General features: G+C 40.6%; 1 protein-coding gene across 1 annotated transcript in view; it reads right to left on the minus strand.

Annotated features, from left to right (window-relative positions):
• Positions 1-5,885: 5,885 nt before the first annotated feature.
• Positions 5,886-20,739, minus strand: part of LOC311584219 (uncharacterized protein) — a gene marked incomplete at both ends in the record, with an annotated part of 34,056 nt that continues 19,202 nt past the window's right edge. The window contains 2 exons of the mRNA XM_084758319.1: positions 5,886-6,758; positions 15,140-15,233. Coding sequence (XP_084614445.1) covers positions 5,886-6,758; positions 15,140-15,233 — 967 coding nt within the window. The remainder of the gene's footprint in view (positions 6,759-15,139; positions 15,234-20,739) is intronic.

Genomic DNA, 20,739 nt, shown 5'->3' on the forward strand with positions numbered 1-20,739 from the left:
ATTGTTAGACGTACCACAGTTTCTTTATCCATTCATTGGTTGAGGGACATCTAGGTTGTTTCCCAATTCTGGCTATTACAAATAAAGCTGCTTTGAATATAGTTGAGCAAATGTCCTTGTTGCATGGTGGAACATCTTTCAGATATATACTCAGGAGTTGTATAGCTGGATTTTGGGGAAGAACTTTTCCCAATTTTCTGAGAAAGCACTATATTGATTTCCAGAGTGCTTATACAAGTTTGCACTCCCACTAGCAGTGGACGAGTGTTCCCTTTTCTCTACATCCTCTTCAGTATGGTGTTGTCACTCATGTTATTGACCTTTGCCATTCAGATAGGTGTAAGATGCAACCTCAAGGTTGTTTTGATTTGCATTTCCCTGATGCCTAGGGATTTTCAGTATATCTTTAACTGTTTCTTAGCCACTTGGTTTTCTTTTTTTTAAAAATTTTTTCTCCTTTATTAATTTATTTTTGTTACATCTCAATGGTTATCCTATCCCTTGTATCCTCCCATTCTTCCCTCCCTCCCATTTTCCCCTTATTCCCCTCCCCTATGACTGTTCCTGAGGGGGATTACCTTCCCCTGTATATGCTCATAGGGTATCAAGTCTCTTCTTGGTAACCTGCTGTCCTTCTGTTGAGAATTCTTTGTTTAGTTCTGTACCACATTTTTAATTTGATTATTGTGTTTGGTGGTGTTTAATTATTCAGTTCTTTGTATATTTTAGACATTAGCCCTTTGTCAGATGTAGGGTCAGTAAAGATAATTCCCAATCTGTGGGGTGTCACTTTGTTCTGTTGATAGTGTCTTTAGCCTTACAGAAGCTTTTCAGTTTCATGAGGTCCCATTTATTAATTGTTGATCTTAGAGCCTGAGCCATTGGTGTTCTGTTCAGGAAGTGGTCCCCTGTGCCAATAAGTTCTAGGCCCTTTCCCACTTCTTCTAACAGATTTAGTATGTCTGGTTTTATGCTGAGGTCTTTAATCCACTTAGACTTTAGTTTTGTACAGGGTGAGAAATATGGATCTATTCACATTTTTTTCAAGTAGACCTCCAGTTAGACTCCACCATTTGTTAAAGATGCTTTCTTTATTTTACATTGTATGGTTTTTGTTTGTTTCTTTTTCAAAAATCAAATGACCATAGGAGTGTGGATTTATTTCTGAGTCTTCGATTAGATCCCATTGGTCAACTGGCTTATTTCTATGCTAGTACCATGCTGTTTTTATTACTGTTGCTCTAAAGTACAAATTGAGATCAGGGATGAAGATCCCTCCAGCAGATCCTTTATTGTATAGGCTTGTTTTAGCTATCCTCGGTTGTTTGTTTTACCATATGAAGTTGCGATTTGATATTTCCAGCTCTGTAAAATATTGTGTTAGTATTTTGGTAGGGTTTGCATTGTATCTGTAGATTGCTTTTGGTAGGATGGCCATTTTTACTATGTTGATTCTCCTAATCCATAAGCATGGGAGATATTTCCATTTTCTGAGATCTTCTTCAATTTCCTTCTGCAGAATCTTGAATTTTTTTCATATAAGTCTTTTACTTGCTTGGTTAGATTTACACAAATATACTTTATATTATTTGAGGCTAATGTGTAGGGTCTCATTTTCTTAATTTCTTTATAAGACCATTTGTCATCTGTATACAGGAGGGCTACTGACTTTTCTGTGTTAACTTTGTATCCTGCCACTTTGCTGAAATTGTTTATCAGATGAAGGGGTTCTATGGTAGAATTTTGAGTGTCACTGATGTATATACTATCATATCATCTGCAATAGTGAAACTTTAACTTCTTCCTTTCCTATTTGTATCCTCCTGATCTCCTTTAGCTGTCTTATTGCTCTACCCAAGACTTCAAGTACTATATTGAAGGGAAATGGAGTGTGCAGCCTTGTCTTATCCTTGATTTCAGTGGGATTGATTTAAGTTTCTCTCCATTTAGTTTGATGTTGGCTATAGTCTTGCTGTATATAGCCTTTACTATGTTTAGGTATGTGCCATATATCCCCAATCTCTCTAAGACATTTTAACATGAAAGGGTGTTGGATTTTGTTGAATGCTTTTTCAGCATCCAAAGAGATGATCATGTTGTTTTTTCCCTGCAGTTTATATAGTTGATTACATTGATGGATTTCCATATATTGAACCACCCCTGCATGTCTGGTATGAAGCTTACTTGGTCATGAGGGATGAGATTTTTTGATGTGTTCTTGCGCATTTGCTTTGTCAGAATTTTATTGAGCATTTTTGCATCGGTGTTCATAAGAGAGATTGGTATGATTTTCTCTTTCTTTGTTTTGTCTTTGTGGGGCTTAAGTATTAAGGTGACTGTGGTTTCATAGAATGTGTTTGGTAGTGATCCTTCTGTTTCTCTTTTGCGGAATAGTTTGAGGAGTATTGGTATTAGTTATTCTTCAAAGGTCTGGTAGAACGCTGTGCTGAATCCATCTGGCCCTGGGCTTTTTGTTGTTGTTGTTGGGAAATTTTTGATGACTGATTCTATTTCCCTAGAGGAGATATAGGACCTCTTAATTTGTTTGCCTGCTCTTGATTCAGCTTTGGTAAGTGGAATTTATCAAGGAGATTGTCCATATCATTTTGATTTTCACATTTTGTGGCATATAGTTGTTTTTGAAGTAAAACCAAATGATTATTTAGATTTCTTTGCTACCCATTGTTATGTCTCCCTTTTCATTTCTGATTTTGTTACTTAGGGTGTGCTCCCTTTCCCTTTTAGTTAGTTTGGCTAAGAGTTTGTCTATCTTGTTGAGTTTCTCAAAGAACCAGTTCTTGGTTTCTTTGATTCTTTGAATTGTTTTCGTTTTCTCTATTTTATTTATTTCAGCCCTGAGTTTGATTATTTCAAGCCATCTACTCCACTTGGGTGTGTTTGCTTCTCTTTTCTAGAGTTTTCAGGTGTTCTATTAAATTGCTTGTATGTGATGTCATCTATTTCTGTACAAAGGCACCTAGTGCTATAAACTTTACTCTTAGCTCTGCTTTCATTGTGTCCCATACATTTGGATATGTTGTTTATGTTTGAATAATAGTCCATCTATGATATACATATGCCATATTTGTATTTACCTACTTATTTGTTGAAGGACATCAAGACTGAATTTGTGGCTTTGCATATGAGACTATCCCAGAGGTATGCCGGGATCTCTGTTGTATATTAGTTTGGGTTCCTTCAGGTGAGTACCCAGGAATTATTTATCTGAATCATATACTAGCTCAAATTCCAGTGTTTTTGAGTGCCCATTTTAATTTCTATAATAGCAGAAATAATGTACACTCTCATAAAGTATATAAGGACTGTTCCTCCCATACTTTTGCCAATATTTTCTGCTTTTCATTTTTCTTGGTGATAGCCTTATTTCTTTTAAAGTAAGATGAACCTTAAGAAAGTGGATTGAAACAAAGTTCTAAGAAAAGGTTCACTTGAAGAACACCATGCCACCTTTGTTGAAACCATTGCTTCAGAAAAATTTCATAAAATGTTATCATGTTCATTATCAAACTAAATATTTTTACTTGGGATAAGCAGGATAAATACTACATCAAGGAATTCTAAGGATCAGTTGTCACATTGAACAAACTGTTAAGCTAGAAAACATAAAAGAAGAGGTTATTTTTTAGATGAAGTAGCTATATTATGTAGCTCTTGCTGTTCTTGCTATTACTATGTAGATAGATCAGTCTAGCCTACAACTGACAAATATCCACTTCCCTCTGCTTCCTGAGTGCTGGGACAAAAGGTCCATGCCATTATGTCTGAATCTGAATCAATATCTAAACTCTAAAATCTAGTTTAAAAAGTCCAGAAACAAGCAGATGAGGAAAAAGTGGCTAAAGTTTTTATTATGAAAATAGTTATGGGTTTCTTACTTAACTTCCATTCTATTGACATTAAATACACTTTTCAGTAAAGTTATCTGGAGAGATCTATACCTATTTTCACTTATTGATTATTAATAGGAACCTTTAAGGAAGTCTGTGTACTTTATCTTGAAAATGCACACATAGAAGCAATATTATGCAGACTGAGAATGTTGGTTTTACACACACACACACACACACACACACACACACACTCACACACACACTCACAACCCCTAACAATCTTTCTTGGAACTGTGTATATCAGTGTATATAGCAAGCATTCTTAACCCCATGTCCTGCAAAGTCTGAGAGAAGCCAATACCCTTAAAAGACTAAACAATAAGAAGTAGTGGAAAATAATGAAATGATGATCCACCACCCAAGGACATTTTCTCAACTAAATTCATAGAGCTTTATCCATAATAGCCAGAATCTGGAAACAACCTAGATGTCCCTCAGTTAAAGAATGGATAAATGGTACATTTACACTACAGAATACTACTCAGTTATTAAAAACAAGGATATCTTGAAATTTGCAGGCAAATGCATGGAACTAGAAATGATCATCCTGAGTGAGGTAACCCAGACCCAGGAAGATACAAGTGGTATATATTCACTTATAATTGGACACAGCCCAACAAGAATGTCCCCTGAAAGTCTTCCCTTAGCAGGATATTGAGACAGATGCTAGGACTTGCTACTGGGACTCCATGTGAGAGAGTTATGGGAGAATGGGAATACAGATGAACCCAGAGGTCCCTGGAACTCTACAAGAAGACCATCAAGGCTGGAAGATCTGGACACAGGGGGCCTGCACTATCTACTGTACCAACCAAGGACAATACATGCAGTAGCCCTAGACCCCCTTTTCACAGCTAGCCAATGGACAGCTCATTCTGCATGGTTGTGGGGACCGTGGTGACTACTTCTGACATGAACTCTGGAGCTCCCTGTTTGACCACTTCCCCTTGGTGGGGAGGCCTAGTGGCACTGAGAGGAAGGGGAAGCAGGTCATCACAACGAGAACTGATAGGCTGTGATCATATTTGAGGGCATCCCATTCTGTCACAGGTCTAGGCAAGGGGAATAGGATGAAAGAGGGAGGGGGAAGAGGAATATACAAGTGAGGGGATTACAATTGGGATGTAATCAGAATAAATTATAAAAAAGAAAAGAAATATTGGAAAATGACTTAAGATATGTATATGCCAAGAATCTTAACAACTCCCTGGGATATAGAAGAAATAGTACTTTTCATTGTCACAGAAATCCATAGTTTTGGAAACAAATGGATAGAGGCTCTTTCCAGGATACTTTAGGGAGCTCAAAGTTCAGCACTAACAAATAAGCATAAAAGGAATCTTCAATATGCTTAATGGTCAAGGTTTGGGAGCTTGAATGAAATAACATAGTAGATTTCAGAGAAACTTTTAGAATTTGAGCCAAACAAAGCACCAGATACAATAATGAAGGATGGAGCACACAGTGAAGTTATAGCTCCTATGCACTGAGCCACACAGGCCAATCAATATTTAATATGAAAACTCTTCAAAAATACAGCAAAAAAGCAGCCACACAACAGAGGTAAGGACTTTGCCTCACAGAAGAGCTCATGTTAAAAAGGACTTATATGGTGGAAAAATGATTTTTCAGGGTGGTCTGTTGTTCTTTTATTAGTTTCTGTGTTGATCAATAGATAAATTCTTTGAAAATAAATTCTTTCAAAATGTCATTTTCGATGCAGGCATCATGGCCAAGTGGTAAAGTGTTGGTCTCATGAAAGTGTCATTTTCAGTTCAGAGACATAAAATCAGCCATGTTCAGAAAAATTTGAAGGGTGTCTAAATTTTAAAATGATAATGGTGTCAAGTAAAGCTGAAATGGAAAAGATAGAAACATTCAGCTAAGTTTAATACAGCAGAGGATAGAAAATACAAGAATGAAATACACATTGTATATAATGTTCTTTAAAAAATGAAACAGTGAATTTCTCTATCATCCTGTTTTATTTGACATACATTTCTTGACCATGTTCTTAAAGGATTCTTTTACCTGTTTGTTTCTAAGGGAGTAAATAAAAGGATTCAGCATTGGGGCAACAGATGTGTTGAGCACTGCTATGCCCTTAGTCAAGGCCACTCCTTCCTTTGCTGAGGTTTTGACGTACATGAAAATGCAGCTTCCATAGGAAATGGAGACAACAATCATGTGTGAGGAACAGGTAGAAAAGGCCTTTTTCCTTTGCTCAGCAGAAGGGATTCTGAGAATTGTCCTAAGGATGAAGAGGTAGGAGAGAACCACTAATGATAAGGTTACCATGAGCGTGAATACTGTCAGGAAGAAAGCCAAGAGCTCCAGGACGGCTGTGTCTGTGCAGGAGATGAGCAGCATGGGAGAAGAGTCACAGGTGAAGTGGTCAATGATGTTGGAGTCACAGAATTCCAGTTGGAGGCCCATGATCACAGGTGGAAAGATGATGAGAAATCCAGCCAGCCAGGAGCCAATTATGAGCTGGATGCAGACCCTGTTTTTCATTATTGTGGTGTAGTGCAAGGGCTTGCAGATAGCCACATAGCGGTCATAAGACATAGCAGTCAGAAGGAAAAACTCAGTTGCACCCAGGAGTATGAAGAAGAACACCTGGGCCATGCAAGAATTATAGGAGATGGTCTTATCCCCTGTTACAATGCTCACAAGGAACCGAGGAATAGAAACTGTTGTAAATGAGATTTCTAGGAAAGAGAAATTTCGAAGGAAGAAATACATGGGGGTCTTGAGGTGTGAGTCTACTAAAGTGAGAGTAATAATGGTCAGATTTCCAGTAATGCTCAAAATATAAGTGAGAAATAAAAATATAAAAATCAAAATGTTGGGGGATTCCAAGATGGCGCCGACCAGTAGGCACCATAGCTGATCTTCTCTGAGGAGACCAGGGACTTGAATGGAACCACAGACTGCTGGATTTTGAGAACTGTAGGTGAGTGGGACCCCAAACTCCGCAGACCACCAGGGGGTCCAACCCCGGGACAAGCGACAGCCCCGAGGGCTAAACGCACTCCCCAAACTCTGAAAAGGAATCCACAATCAAGCTGTAGCCAGCACAAAAAACCCAAATTCGCCATTTGGGGAGGAGATTTTCCGGAGCCCCAAGCCTGAGGAGTCTCAGCGAATAGGGTGAAACTACCATTGATCCTGTACATCCACACCGCGCCGAACTGCGGACGGCACCTGCCTAACCCGGGTGGAAACACAGGTGGCGAGTCTCACCAAAACCAACTAGATCTGGGGACCGCGTCCGCGTCCTGCGCTCAAGCTGAAGCCAGACACAAAGGTTTGACCCTGCAAACTGGGGCAGTTAGCAACCGGCGTGGTCTGCTCCCACAGCCCAGTGGGTCCGCCCACGTTATAGGGAGCCGAGGGTCACGCTTGCAGGGACTAACTACTGCCCTAAAGGGAACTGGCAGTACTCCGGCAGGAGATTCACGCCAGCGGTCTGAACTGCCTTTGGCGCCAGCTGCGTGGCCCGACTGCCGGCAATCCCCAAACAACTGAACTAACTGGGCCCATCTTTGTGGGCCCGCGACAGATCCACCCAGGTTATCGGGAGCTGTGGGTCTTACTGGCAGGGAATAACTGCTGCCCTAAGGCGACGCACGCTGCCTTTCTCTAGCAGAAAGGGAAAATACAGGAGATTTGTCGCCAGCCGAGGGGAGGAGCTGCTGGCTCTGACTGGGCTCTACCTGATCAATAGACCTAGCAGGGGTCATTCTTGCGCACCCTCGTTAGGACCGCCCACTTTATCCGGAGCTGTGGGCCTTGCTGGCAGGGAATAACTGCTGCCTTAAAGCGTCTGGGAGCGGTCTAACCTGCCTTTGTCCCCAGCCACGGGGACGAGCTGCTGGCTCTGACTGGGCTCTACCTGATCAATAGACCTAGCAGGGGTCATTCTTGCGCGCCCTCGTTAGGACCGCCCACTTTATCCGGAGCTGTGGGCCTTGCTGGCAGGGAATAACTGCTGCCTTAAAGCGTCTGGGAGCGGTCTAACCTGCTTTTGTCCCCAGCCACGGGACGAGCTGCTGGCTCTGACTGGGCTCTACCTGATCAATAGACCTAGCAGGGGTCATTCTTGCGCGCCCTCGTTAGGACCGCCCACTTTATCCGGAGCTGTGGGCCTTGCTGGCAGGGAATAACTGCTGCCTTAAAGCGTCTGGGAGCGGTCTAACCTGCTTTTGTCCCCAGCCACGGGGACGAGCTGCTGGCTCTGACTGGGCTCTACCTGATCAATAGACCTAGCAGGGGTCATTCTTGCGCGCCCTCGTTAGGACCGCCCACTTTATCCGGAGCTGTGGGCCTTGCTGGCAGGGAATAACTGCTGCCTTAAAGCGTCTGGGAGCGGTCTAACCTGCTTTTGTCCCCAGCCACGGGGACGAGCTGCTGGCTCTGACTGGGCTCTACCTGATCAATAGACCTAGCAGGGGTCATTCTTGCGCGCCCTCGTTAGGACCGCCCACTTTATCCGGAGCTGTGGGCCTTGCTGGCAGGGAATAACTGCTGCCTTAAAGCGTCTGGGAGCGGTCTAACCTGCTTGTGTCCCCAGCCACGGGGACGAGCTGCTGGCTCTGACTGGGCTCTACTTGATCAATAGACCTAGCAGGGGTCATTCTTGCGCGCCCTCGTTAGGACCGCCCACTTTATCCGGAGCTGTGGGCCTTGCTGGCAGGGAATAACTGCTGCCTTAAAGCGTCTGGGAGCGGTCTAACCTGCTTTTGTCCCCAGCCACGGGGACGAGCTGCTGGCTCTGACTGGGCTCTACTTGATCAATAGACCTAGCAGGGGTCATTCTTGCGCGCCCTCGTTAGGACCGCCCACCTTATCCGGAGCTGTGGGCCTTGCTGGCAGGGAATAACTGCTGCCTTAAAGCGTCTGGGAGCGGTCTAACCTGCTTTTGTCCCCAGCCACGGGGACGAACTGCTGGCTCTGACTGGGCTCTCCCTAGCTGTATCCCACAATATAGGGAGCTGAGGCTCATATGTGCAGGGTATAACCGCTAATTTATAGCAAGCTGGGAGTGGCCTGGCATACAGGGGCGTGGAAACTGCTACCTCCTCAGATACTGCCAGTGGCCTGAAACCGTATGGTTACAGGCACAGATCCTGTAATCTCCAACAGGCAGATCCTAGCTGTGTCAGCTCCTGCAGACCCAGCAAGAACTCCCAAATTCATGGGAAAGGCTGAACGCTCCTAAGACAGCTACAACCCAGAAGATCTGATCCACCTGGGGTCTTGGCTACAAAGCAACAGGAAAGACAGACAGCTGGGATCAACCTACACAACCAGAGAGCTTGTGTGCTGACCTTACTCTAGATCCCAATACTGCTGACTTGAGATACAGCAGTAAGGGGAAAAGGCCCAAACAGAAACCTACTTCGCGGGACTCAGCCTCGAGCCTAAGGTGTTGAGAAAAATCTACAGGAGTAGAATCTGAATCACCAGCCTGGTCCAGGGAAGTACTCCCTGTTCCCCACAGATAAGGGCACCCTACCTATAAGCAGACATCAACTATCCACTCCCAAACAGGGAAGGTCACTACAAACCACCTCCCAACATTAGACTCACCAAAATGACAAGGGGACAACGAAAGAATGCTAACAAAAACCAAAACAGGATGGCATCTCCAGATCCCAGCAATCCTAATGAAAACAACCTGGAGAACCCAACAACAATGGATATAAATGAAAACCACCTCAAATCCTTAGTAAGTAAGATGATATTGGAAGAATCAAATAAATTTTGTAAACAAATGCAGGAGGAAGCAAACAAGAGGGCTGATGACTTAAAAGAGTCATATAAAGAGGCATTTGAAGAATTTCAGAAAAACACAAATAACCAGATGAAGGAAATTATTAAAACAGTTCAAGACCTGAAGATAAAAATGGAAGAAATCATAAAAGAACGCACGGAAGAAAAACGCGATCGAGAAGCATCAGAAAAGAAAGCAAACATCTCAGAGGTGGCCTTATCTAACAGATTGCAAGAAATGGAAGAACGAATATCAGGACTTGAAGATACAATCGCACAATTGGAAACAATCATCCAGGATAATGCTAAATCTGAAAAGTTCCTGACACAAAGCGTTCATGAAATAAAAGACAACATGAAAAGAAGAAACTTGAGAATAATAGGGATAGAGGAAAGAGAAGGTAACCGACTCCACAGCCCAGAAAATATCTTTAACCGAATAATAGAAGAAAATTTCCCCAATTTGAAGAAGGAGATGCATACGAACATACAAGAGGCCTACAGAACACCAAATAGAATAGACCCAAAAAGAAAATCTTCCCGCCACATAATAATAACAACACAAAATATACAGAACAAGGAAAAAATATTAAAAGCGGCAAGAGAAAAAGGACGAGTAACATATGAAGGCAAACCTATCAGAATCACTCCTGACTTCTCAGCAGAGACCATGAAAGCCAGAAGGGCCTGGACAGAGGTTCTGCAAACGCTAAGAGAACACAGATACCAGGCAAGACTACTATATCCAGCAAAATTATCAATAACCATTGGAGGTGAAGACAAGATATTCCATGACAAAAACAAATTCACACAATACCTAGCAACAAACCCGGCTTTACAGAAGTTACTAGAAGGAAAACTCCACCCCAACTGGTCAAACTACAACCAAAAATACATAAGAAATAAATAACTACACCATTGCAAAATCACAACTTCACAAAAACTCGATTGTTATAAATACCAAAAATGAAGGGACTTACCAATCACTGGTCATTAATATCTCTCAACATTAATGGTCTCAACTCTCCAATAAAAAGACACAGACTAACAGAGTGGATGCATAAACACGACCCAACATTCTTCTGCATTCAAGAAACACATCTCAACCACAAGGACAGACATTGCCTCAGAGTGAAAGGTTGGGGAAAAATATTCCAAGCAAATGGTCACAAGAAACAAGCTGGGGTAGCTATTCTAATATCTAATAAAATAGACTTTCAACCAAAATTAGTCAAAAGGGACAAGGATGGTCACTTCATACTTGTCAAAGGTAAAGTCAACCAGGAAAACATCACGATTTTGAACATCTATGCTCCGAATACAAGGGCTCCGACATTTGTAAAAGAGTTATTAACAAAGCTTGCCCCATTCATCGATACCCACACATTAATAGTGGGAGACTTCAACACCCCACTTTCACTCAAGGATAGGACTTTGATTTCAAAACTAAGCCGGGAAATAACTTCATTAACCAATGTCATGAATCAAATGGATCTAACAGATATCTACAGAACTTTCCACCCAAACGCAAAGGAGTATACCTTTTTCTCAGCACCCCATGGAACGTTCTCTAAAATTGATCACATAGTTGGTCACGAAGCAAACCTCAACAGATACAAGAAGATTGAAATAATACCTTGTATCTTATCAGATCACCATGGTCTAAGGCTGGACTTCAACAACAATAGAAATAACAAAAAGCATACCAACACGTGGAAACTAAACAACTTTCTACTTAATGACACATGGGTCACGGAAGAAATAAGGGAAGAAATAAAAGACTTCCTGAAATTCAATGAAAATGATGGAACAACATACCCAAATTTGTGGGACACATTGAAAGCAGTGCTAAGAGGAAAATTCATAGCACTAAGTGCCTTTAAAAAGAAAATGGAGTCATCCCACATAAACAACCTAACAACACATCTGGAAGCCCTAGAAAAAAAAGAAGCAGAAACACCCAAGAGGAGTAGACGCCTGGAAATAATCAAACTCAGAGCTGAAATCAATAAATTAGAAACAAAGACAACAATCCAAAGAATCAACAAAACCAAGAGCTGGTTCTTTGAGAAAATTAACAAGATAGACAAACCGTTAGCCAATCTAACTAAAAGACAAAGAAAAGCTATCCAAATTAACAAAATCAGAAATGAAAAGGGAGACATAACAACAGACACCGAAGAAATACAAAGAATCGTAAGGACCTACTTCAAAGACATTTATGCCACAAAATTTGAAAATTTAAGGGAAATGGACAAATTTCTCGACCGATTCCATTTACCAAAATTGAACCAAGACCAGATAAACAAATTAAATAGCCCTATTTCGCCTATAGAAATAGAAGCAACCATTGATAGTCTTCCAACCAAAAAAAGCCCAGGGCCAGATGGTTTCAGCGCAGAATTCTACCAGTCCTTCAAAGAGGAGCTAATACCGATACTATTCAAGCTATTCCGAAAGATAGAAATGGATGGAATATTACCAAACTCCTTTTATGAGGCCACAGTCACATTGATACCTAAACCCCACAAAGACCCAACAAAAAAAGAGAATTTCAGACCAATTTCTCTTATGAACATTGATGCAAAAATACTCAACAAAATACTCGCAAAGCGAATACAACAGCATATCAAAGACATCATTCACCATGACCAGGTAGGCTTCATTCCAGGAATGCAGGGATGGTTTAACATACGGAAATCCATCAACGTAATCCACCATATAAACAAACTGAAAGAGAAAAACCATATGATCATCTCTTTAGATGCAGAAAAAGCATTTGACAAAATCCAACACCCATTTATGTTTAAAGTTCTGGAGAGATCGGGAATACAAGGCACTTTTCTAAACACAATAAAGGCTATATATAGCAAACCAATAGCCAACATTAAATTAAATGGAGAGATACTCAAGGAAATCCCTCTAAAATCAGGGACCAGACAAGGCTGCCCACTTTCCCCATACCTCTTTAATATAGTTCTTGAAGTTCTAGCCAGAGCAATAAGACATCAAAAGGAGATCAAGGGGATCCAAATGGGAAAGGAAGAAGTAAAATTATCCCTATTTGCAGATGATATGATAGTGTATATAAGTGACCCCCAAAATTCCACCAGAGAACTCCTACAGCTGATAAACACCTTCAGCAAATTGGCAGGATACAAAATAAACTCAAAAAAGTCAGTAGCTTTCCTATATACAAATGACAAACAGGCAGAGGAAGAAATTAGAAAAATTACTCCCTTCACGATAGCCACAAGCAATATAAAATATCTAGGAATAACCCTAACCAAGCAAGTGAAGGATTTATTTGAAAAAAACTTTAAACCTCTGAAGAAAGAGATTGAAAATGACATCAGAAGATGGCGGGATCTACCATGTTCGTGGATCGGAAGAATCAACATAGTAAAAATGGCCATCTTACCAAAAGCAATTTACAGATTCAATGCAATCCCTATCAGAATACCTACTAAATATTTTGTAGATATTGAAAGAACAATTCTCAACTTCATATGGAGAAACAAAAAGCCCAGAATAGCAAAAACAATCCTTTACAATAAAAGATCCGCTGGAGGAATCTCCATACCTGATCTCAAGCTGTACTATAGAGCAACAGTAATTAAAACAGCATGGTACTGGCACAGCAATAGGCTAGTGGATCAATGGAATCGAACTGAAGACCCAGAGATGAATCCACACACATTTGCTCACCTGATTTTCGACAAAGAAGCCAAATCCATTCAATGGAAAAACGACAGCATCTTCAACAAATGGTGCTGGTCTAACTGGATGTCTACATGTAGAAAAATGCAATTAGACCCCTATTTGTCACCATGCACAAAACTCAAGTCCAAGTGGATTAAAGACCTCAACTTAAAACCACAGACATTAACCCAGTTAGAGGAAAAAGTGGGGAAGAGTCTGGAACTCATAGGCACAGGAGACAACTTCCTGAACAGAACACCAACAGCCCAGGCCTTAACATCAACAATTAATAAATGGGACCTCATGAGGCTGAGAAGCTTCTGTAAGGCTGGTGACACTGTCAAGAGAACAAAGCGACAGCCTACAGACTGGGAAAAGATCATCACCGACTCTTCATCTGACAAAGGTCTAATATCCAAAATATATAAAGAACTTAAGAAATTAAACACCACCAAACCAAATAACCCAATAGAGAAATGGGGCGCAGAGCTAAACAGAGAATTCTCAACAGAGGAATATCAAATGGCTGAGAAACACTTAAAGAAATGCTCGACCTCCTTAGTCATCAGAGAAATGCAAATCAAAACGACACTGAGATTCCATCTTACACCCATCAGAATGGCTAAGATCAATAACTCAACTGACACCTCATGCTGGCGAGGGTGTGGAGAAAGAGGAACACTCCTGCATTGCTGGTGGGAATGCAAACTAGTACAACCACTTTGGAAAGCTATCTGGTGCTTTCTCAGAAAAATGGGAATAGGGCTTCCTCAAGACCCAGCTATTCCACTCCTTGGAATATACCCAGAGGATGTACTACCACACAACAGGGACATATGCTCAACCATGTTCATAGCTGCCTTATTCATAATAGCCAGAACTTGGAAACAACCTACGTGTCCCTCAACAGAAGAATGGATAAAGAAACTGTGGTACATTTACACTATGGAATACTACTCAGCTATTAAAAACAAGGAATTTCCAAAATTTGTGGACAAATGGATTGAACTAGAAATTGTCATAATGAGTGAGTTCACACAGAAGCAAAAAGAGCTAAATGGTATATACTCACTTATATCGAGACACTAGCCCAAGGTGTACGTCCCCATGAAAAACTGTACCTACCAGAATAATGGGTAAGAGGGGAGGACATCCTATTGAATCTTTAGGTGTGAGAAGCCTGGGAGAAAGAGGAAATGGAAGGATCCAGTGGGTCCTGGAAAACTACAGGCGAGTCTGGGCCCTGGGGTCCTCCGCAAACTGTGGCAACAGCCAAGGAAAAAATAGGCAGTAAAAACCTTGAACCCCTACCCGGACTAGCCGATGGACATTCTCCACTGTTGAGTGGAGAAGAAGATCTAACTCTCACACAAACTCTGGTGCCCCATATTTGATCATATCCCTTGGATGGAGATGCCTGGTGGCACTCAGAGGAAAGATAATAGGTCACCAAGGAGAGACTTGATACCGTATGAGCATATTCAGGGGGAGGAGATCCCCCTCAGACACAGACATAGGGGAGGGGAGTAGGGGGGGGAAGTGGGAGGAAGGGAGGGATGGGAGGATACATGGGATGGGCTAACAACTGAGATGTAATATGTATAAATTAATAAAAATGTATTAAAAAAAAAAAAAAAAAAAAAAAAGAAAAAAAATGGATTGGATTTAAAAATGAGAGATGCAGTGTTGGGTAGAGGAAATTTTCATAATAAACAATATATAACTCTATGAAAAAAAAAAATCAAAATGTTTAGCTTGGGGTCATTCGTTAATCCCAGAAGAATAAACTCACTCACAGTTGTTCGATTTTTCATTTCTTTTTGTGTTATGACAGGTGTAAAACTGTGAAATGAATTAGATTCAGTATTACTTTAAATTATATTCGTTGTTATATGTGTTTTATTCATCACATTATAGAAGACTTGTAACAATATACAAACTGAAACATTAAATCACTCAACAAATTACAGTTTTAAAAATTAATATTAATTTCCATAAACCAATTACATATCTGGTGATTGCCTTAGATCTACAGCTATTTGGTATTAAATTAGTCACTGGACAGTTTTGTTAAGTACATCAGTAGATGAGAATAATGCCACTGCGGATCTTTTGCTGTAGTAAAAGAGCAGATATATCTGGAAAGAGATGAAAATACCTAAAAAGGACAATATTATTTTAGTCTCAAAACTATCTGAACAAAGGGATGTGTTACTTTTTTGTGAAACATACCTTTACAATTATTTGCTAATTTTTGAAATATTTAAAACCATTCTTCACTGTCTGAGGAATTAATAATTTAGCAAGTGAGTCAAGACAATCAAAACCAACATTTATGTAACCTTGAAGCAGCAAACTCAGAAATCTCCAAAGTTAGAAAACATTTATAGGGTCTCTTTATTGAAAGAAATAAGACATTTTCATTGCATAGATGAGATGATACCTGAAAGACAAAATACCGATGGTACAGAATAATTAGAAAAAAAAAAGATCTACAGAATAGAAAATACTTACAATTTTATAATGCCAAGTGGTCACAGCTGAAAAGCTCAAATCCAAACGTTCGATGTTTTTTTTTTTAACCAACTTCCACACTTCTCACTGATGTCTACAGTTTGCCATTTTCATACATAACAAACATATATTGTTTGCTGAAATTTGAGAAGATAATTGAACTAGATACAGTAACAAGATCTACTGTGAGGATGAGTTAAAAAAGAATCTCTAAAGTAGGAGAGGTTTGATAGGTGACATGGGCTTAGATGTTGATAGAAACTGCTAAAAGACAAGTTAAATTCTCCAAACTAGTGCATTCTGAATTCACGGTCTAAGAAAATTGAGACATCCTTCAGTCCCCGTGAGCAGCAAAAATCTCAGTGGGCACCGCAGGGCAATGCACATTATGAATGAAAGTCTTAAAGTGAAAAAATCTTTATTTTATTATTTATTATTTGCTTTTATTTAGTAGACGTGTCTCTGGATACAACTTACTATTTAGCAGTAAATCCAAAGGCTGTGGGAACAGGCAGGGAATCTGACAAACAGAACAGGAATTCAGAACCAGAAGTATGGTGTCTTGGAAGTCTCGTAGCTAAGACTCTCAAGAAGGATGAGGAGAGGGAGGAGGGAGAGGAAGAGGGGAGCAAAGTAAAAAATGGGAAGAAAGCAGGTACATTGTCAAAGCATTTGAGGTAATACTTACAGCTATGAAGCAATAAAGATCAACATTTTGTTTGCTTTCTAGGAGAAGCAGGAAAAGACACACAGTATGAGTGGGAGTCAAGAACCAACATCTGTGGAAGATGGAAAGCACATAACATCTGAGTGGAAATTATTGAAATAGAATATCACTTGAAATTCTCAGTTGTGGGCCTAACAAGTACCTGGTATCTTCTAGTTTCTAAAAACCCTTAAAAGAACAAGTTATTACTATGGAAATTATGAAATCTGACAAATATCATTTGGCTTCCATTAACTCTTGGGAAAAAAAGATGGCTTGTGATTTTAAATTTGTACTTTTTACCCTATTGTTAGAAAATACTTTGCTAAGTATTCTTTTCAGAAAAAGCATTTCTGTTTTATGTTTTTATCTCCTCCTTAAAATGGACACAGGAGATTCCTACAGCGAAGCAGAGCTAACTGTCTCTGGAGAGTGTTGATTGGTGTGCCCTAAAGCTAAGCTGAATAATTAGGTGAATTACAGAAATTATCTTTTGAAACATCCAAGGTTGGAGAAATGTAGAAAGCAAACAGTTGTGAAGAAACAACATCAATTTTTTGTATTTCATATAGTGAAATATTTAAATACAAAAACTTGCAAAGGTAATATAATCATATTTCATGTAATCATAACAAAGCAGAAAATAGCATGAGAAATATCCACTGGGATAAGAAGTGTGTCATGAAATTATTGCATTGGATAATAAAAAGCATACTGTATAATTTAGGCAAGATATAGCTAATAGACTGTAAAGAACCAAGAGGTCATATTTTTACAACTCATAAAATTAGCATCCAACATATTATCGTACTCATTATTTAATTTATATTAGAGTAATCATGTTTATATTTTCCAAAATAGTCCTCTGATATTTTTCTCTGTAAGACATTGTGGCGTCTGCTTTACTGCTGTGATGTCGATGCCGCCCTCGACCAGCAGGAAAGACATCAGCACTGGGAACTCTTCTTGCCGCAGTTTTATTCAGGATCCTGGAGTGACTGGAGTGACCCTGGGAAAAGCTCCCACAGAACCTTTATAGTGTGTCTGGTCCTATCAGAGACTGCCACGTTGTCGCTCCTGGTTTGTGCCTTCGGATCACGCCACCTCATGCTATGCCTTGGTCAGATCACGCCACTTCATGCTATGCCTTGTTCGAATCACGCCACCTCACGCCATGCCTTCAGGCATGGGCATAAGGGGCTTGCTCACTGCGCATGCGCATAAGGTTTACGCACAGCGCATGCACAAAAAGGGGTGCACTGCGCATGTGCATGCGCAAAAGGGGGCACCTCGTGCCGGAGAAGCAGCAGGGGGCACTGCTAATGTGGCTCTCCACACTGTGAGGCATTATTTAGCCCTCAAAAATCTATTTAATCAATTTACGTCCTGGTCACATACCCTCCCTCCCCTTCTTGTTCCATCCTAACATGAGCTTCCCCATCCTCCCTTCCACTTTCCAGAGATTAACCAACCCTAGCAAGCAAAGCACTGAATCATCCTTTCACACTGAGGCCACACAAGAGAGCCCAACTGTGGGAAAGAGATCCAAAGGCAGGCAACAGAGTCAGGGTCAGCCCTACTACACTTGTTAAAAGACACACATGATGAACAAGCTGCACATCTGCTACAAATGTATTGGGGGCCTAGGTTCATCCCACACATGTTCTTTGGGTGATGATTTCATTTTTGTGAGTCCCTATGGGCCCAGGTTAGTCAAATCTGTAGGACTTGTTCTGGTGCCCATGACCTCTCTGCCCCACCTCTATCCTTCCTCCACTCTTCCACAGGACTCCTTGAGTTTTGCCTATTGTTTGGCTGTAGGTCTCTGCATCTGTTTCCATCAGCTTCTGGAAAATGCCTCTTAGAAGATGATTATGTTAGACTCCTGTCATTAATAGAGTCAGGGGTTGTCTTTCTCCATTCAGGCGAGTCTCAATTTTTAATCTTAACATTTCTGAAGGATGTTTAGATGGAATCTCAAAGTTGTTTTCATTTGCATTTCCCTCATGACTAAGGATATTGAGCATTTCTTTACACTTTTTTGGGCCATTCAATATAACTTGTTAAGAATTCAATGTTTAGCTGTGTGTGCCATTTTTTGTTTTTGTTTTGTTTTTTTCTTTATTAATTTATTCTTGTTACATCTCAATGGTTATCCCATCCTTTGTATCCTCCCATTCTTCCCTCCCTCCCATTTTCCCCTTATTCCCCTCCCCTATGACTGTTCCTGAGGGGCATTACCTCTCCCTGTATATGTTCATAGGGTATCAAGTCTCTTCTTGGTAACCTGCTGTCCTTCCTCTGAGTGCCACCAGGTCTCCCCCTCCAGGGGACATGGTCAAAGGTGAGGCGCCAGAGTATGTGAGAAAGTAATATCCCACTCTCCACTCTATTGTGGAGAATGTTCTGTCCATTGGCTAGATCTGGGTAGGGGTTTAAGGTTTACCACCTGTATTGTCCTTGGCTGGTGCCTTAGTTTGAGCGGGACCCCTGGGCCCAAATCTGCCTATCATAATGTTCTACTTGTAGGCTTCTGGGACCCTCTGGATCCTTCTACTTTGCCATTCTCCCATGCTTCTCTCATCTAGAGTCCCACTAGAATGTCCTCCCCTCTGTCTCAGTTTCCTGGTAAGTGAAGGCTTTCGTGGGACATGCCCCTTGGGCTAATATGCAGATATAAGTGAGTATATACCATTTGAGTCTTTCTGCTTCTGGGTTAACTCACTCATTATGATCATTTCTAGCTCAATCCATTTATCCACAAATTTCGGGAATTCCTTGTTTTTAATAGCTGAATAGTATTCCATAGTGTATATGTACCACAGTTTCTTTATCCATTCTTCTGTTGAGGGACACTTAGGCTGTTTCCATGTTCTGGCTATTATGAATAAGGCTGCTATGAACATGGTTGAGCAACTTTTCTTGTTGTGGGCTGGAGCATCTTCTGGGTATATTCCAAGGAGTGGAATAGCTGGGTCTTGAGGAAGCCCTATTCTCATTTTTCTGAGATAGCACCAGATAGATTTCCAAAGTGGTTGTACTAGTTTGCATTCCCACCAGCAATGAAGGAGTGTTCCTCTCTCCCCACATCCTCGCCAGCATGTGGTGTTGCTTGAATTTTTGATCTTAGCCATTCTGATGGGTGTAAGATGGAATCTCAGAGTTGTTTTGATTTGCATTTCCCTTATGATTAAGGAGGTTGAGCATTTCTTTAAGTGTTTCTCAGCCATTTGATATTCCTCTGTTGGGAATTCTCTGTTTAGTTCCAAGCCCCATTTCTCAATTGGGTTATTTGGTTTGGTGGTGTTTAACTTCTTGAGTTCTTTATATATTTTGGATATTGGACCTTTGTCAGATGTAGGGTTGGTCAAGATCTTTTCCCAGTCTGTAGGCTGTCGCTTTGTACTTTTGACAGTGTCTCCTGCCTTACAGAAGCTTCTCAGCCTCATGAGGTCCCATTTATTAATTGTTGACATTAATGTCTGGGCTGTTGGTGTTCTGTTCAGGAAGTTGTCTCCTGTGCCAATATGTTCTAGGCTCTTTCCCCCTTTTTCTTCTAAGTGACTTAGTGTCTCCGGTTTTATGTTGAGGTTCAATTCTGAACCTCATATGGAAAAACAAAAAACTCAGAATAGATAAAATTATCTTGTACAATAAAAGGTACTCCGGAGGAGTCTCTATACCTGATCTCAAACTGTACTATAAAGCAATAGTAATTAAAACAGCATGGTACTGGCACAGCAACAGGCTGGTTGATCAGTGGAATCGAATCGAAGACCCAGATATAAATCCACACACATATGGTCACTTGATTTTTGACAAAGAAGCCAAATCCATTCGATGGAAAAGGGATAGCATCTTCAACAAATGGTGCTGGTCTAACTGAATGTCTGTGTGTAAAAAAATGCAACTGGACCCATATTTGTCACCTTGTACAAAACTCAAATCCAAGTGGATTAAAGACCTCAACATAAAACCAGAGACACTAAGTCACTAAGTGTATGCCATTTTTAATTGGGCTATTTACTTTGTCAGTATTTACTTTCTTGAGTTCTTTATATATATTTGGATAATCGCCCTCTGTCATATGTAGAGTTCGTGCAGATCTTTTCCCAATTTGTACACAGC

Source organism: Acomys minous (assembly GCF_964271855.1).
Source record: "Acomys minous genome assembly, chromosome: 15".
Taxonomy (NCBI): Eukaryota; Metazoa; Chordata; class Mammalia; order Rodentia; family Muridae; genus Acomys; species Acomys minous.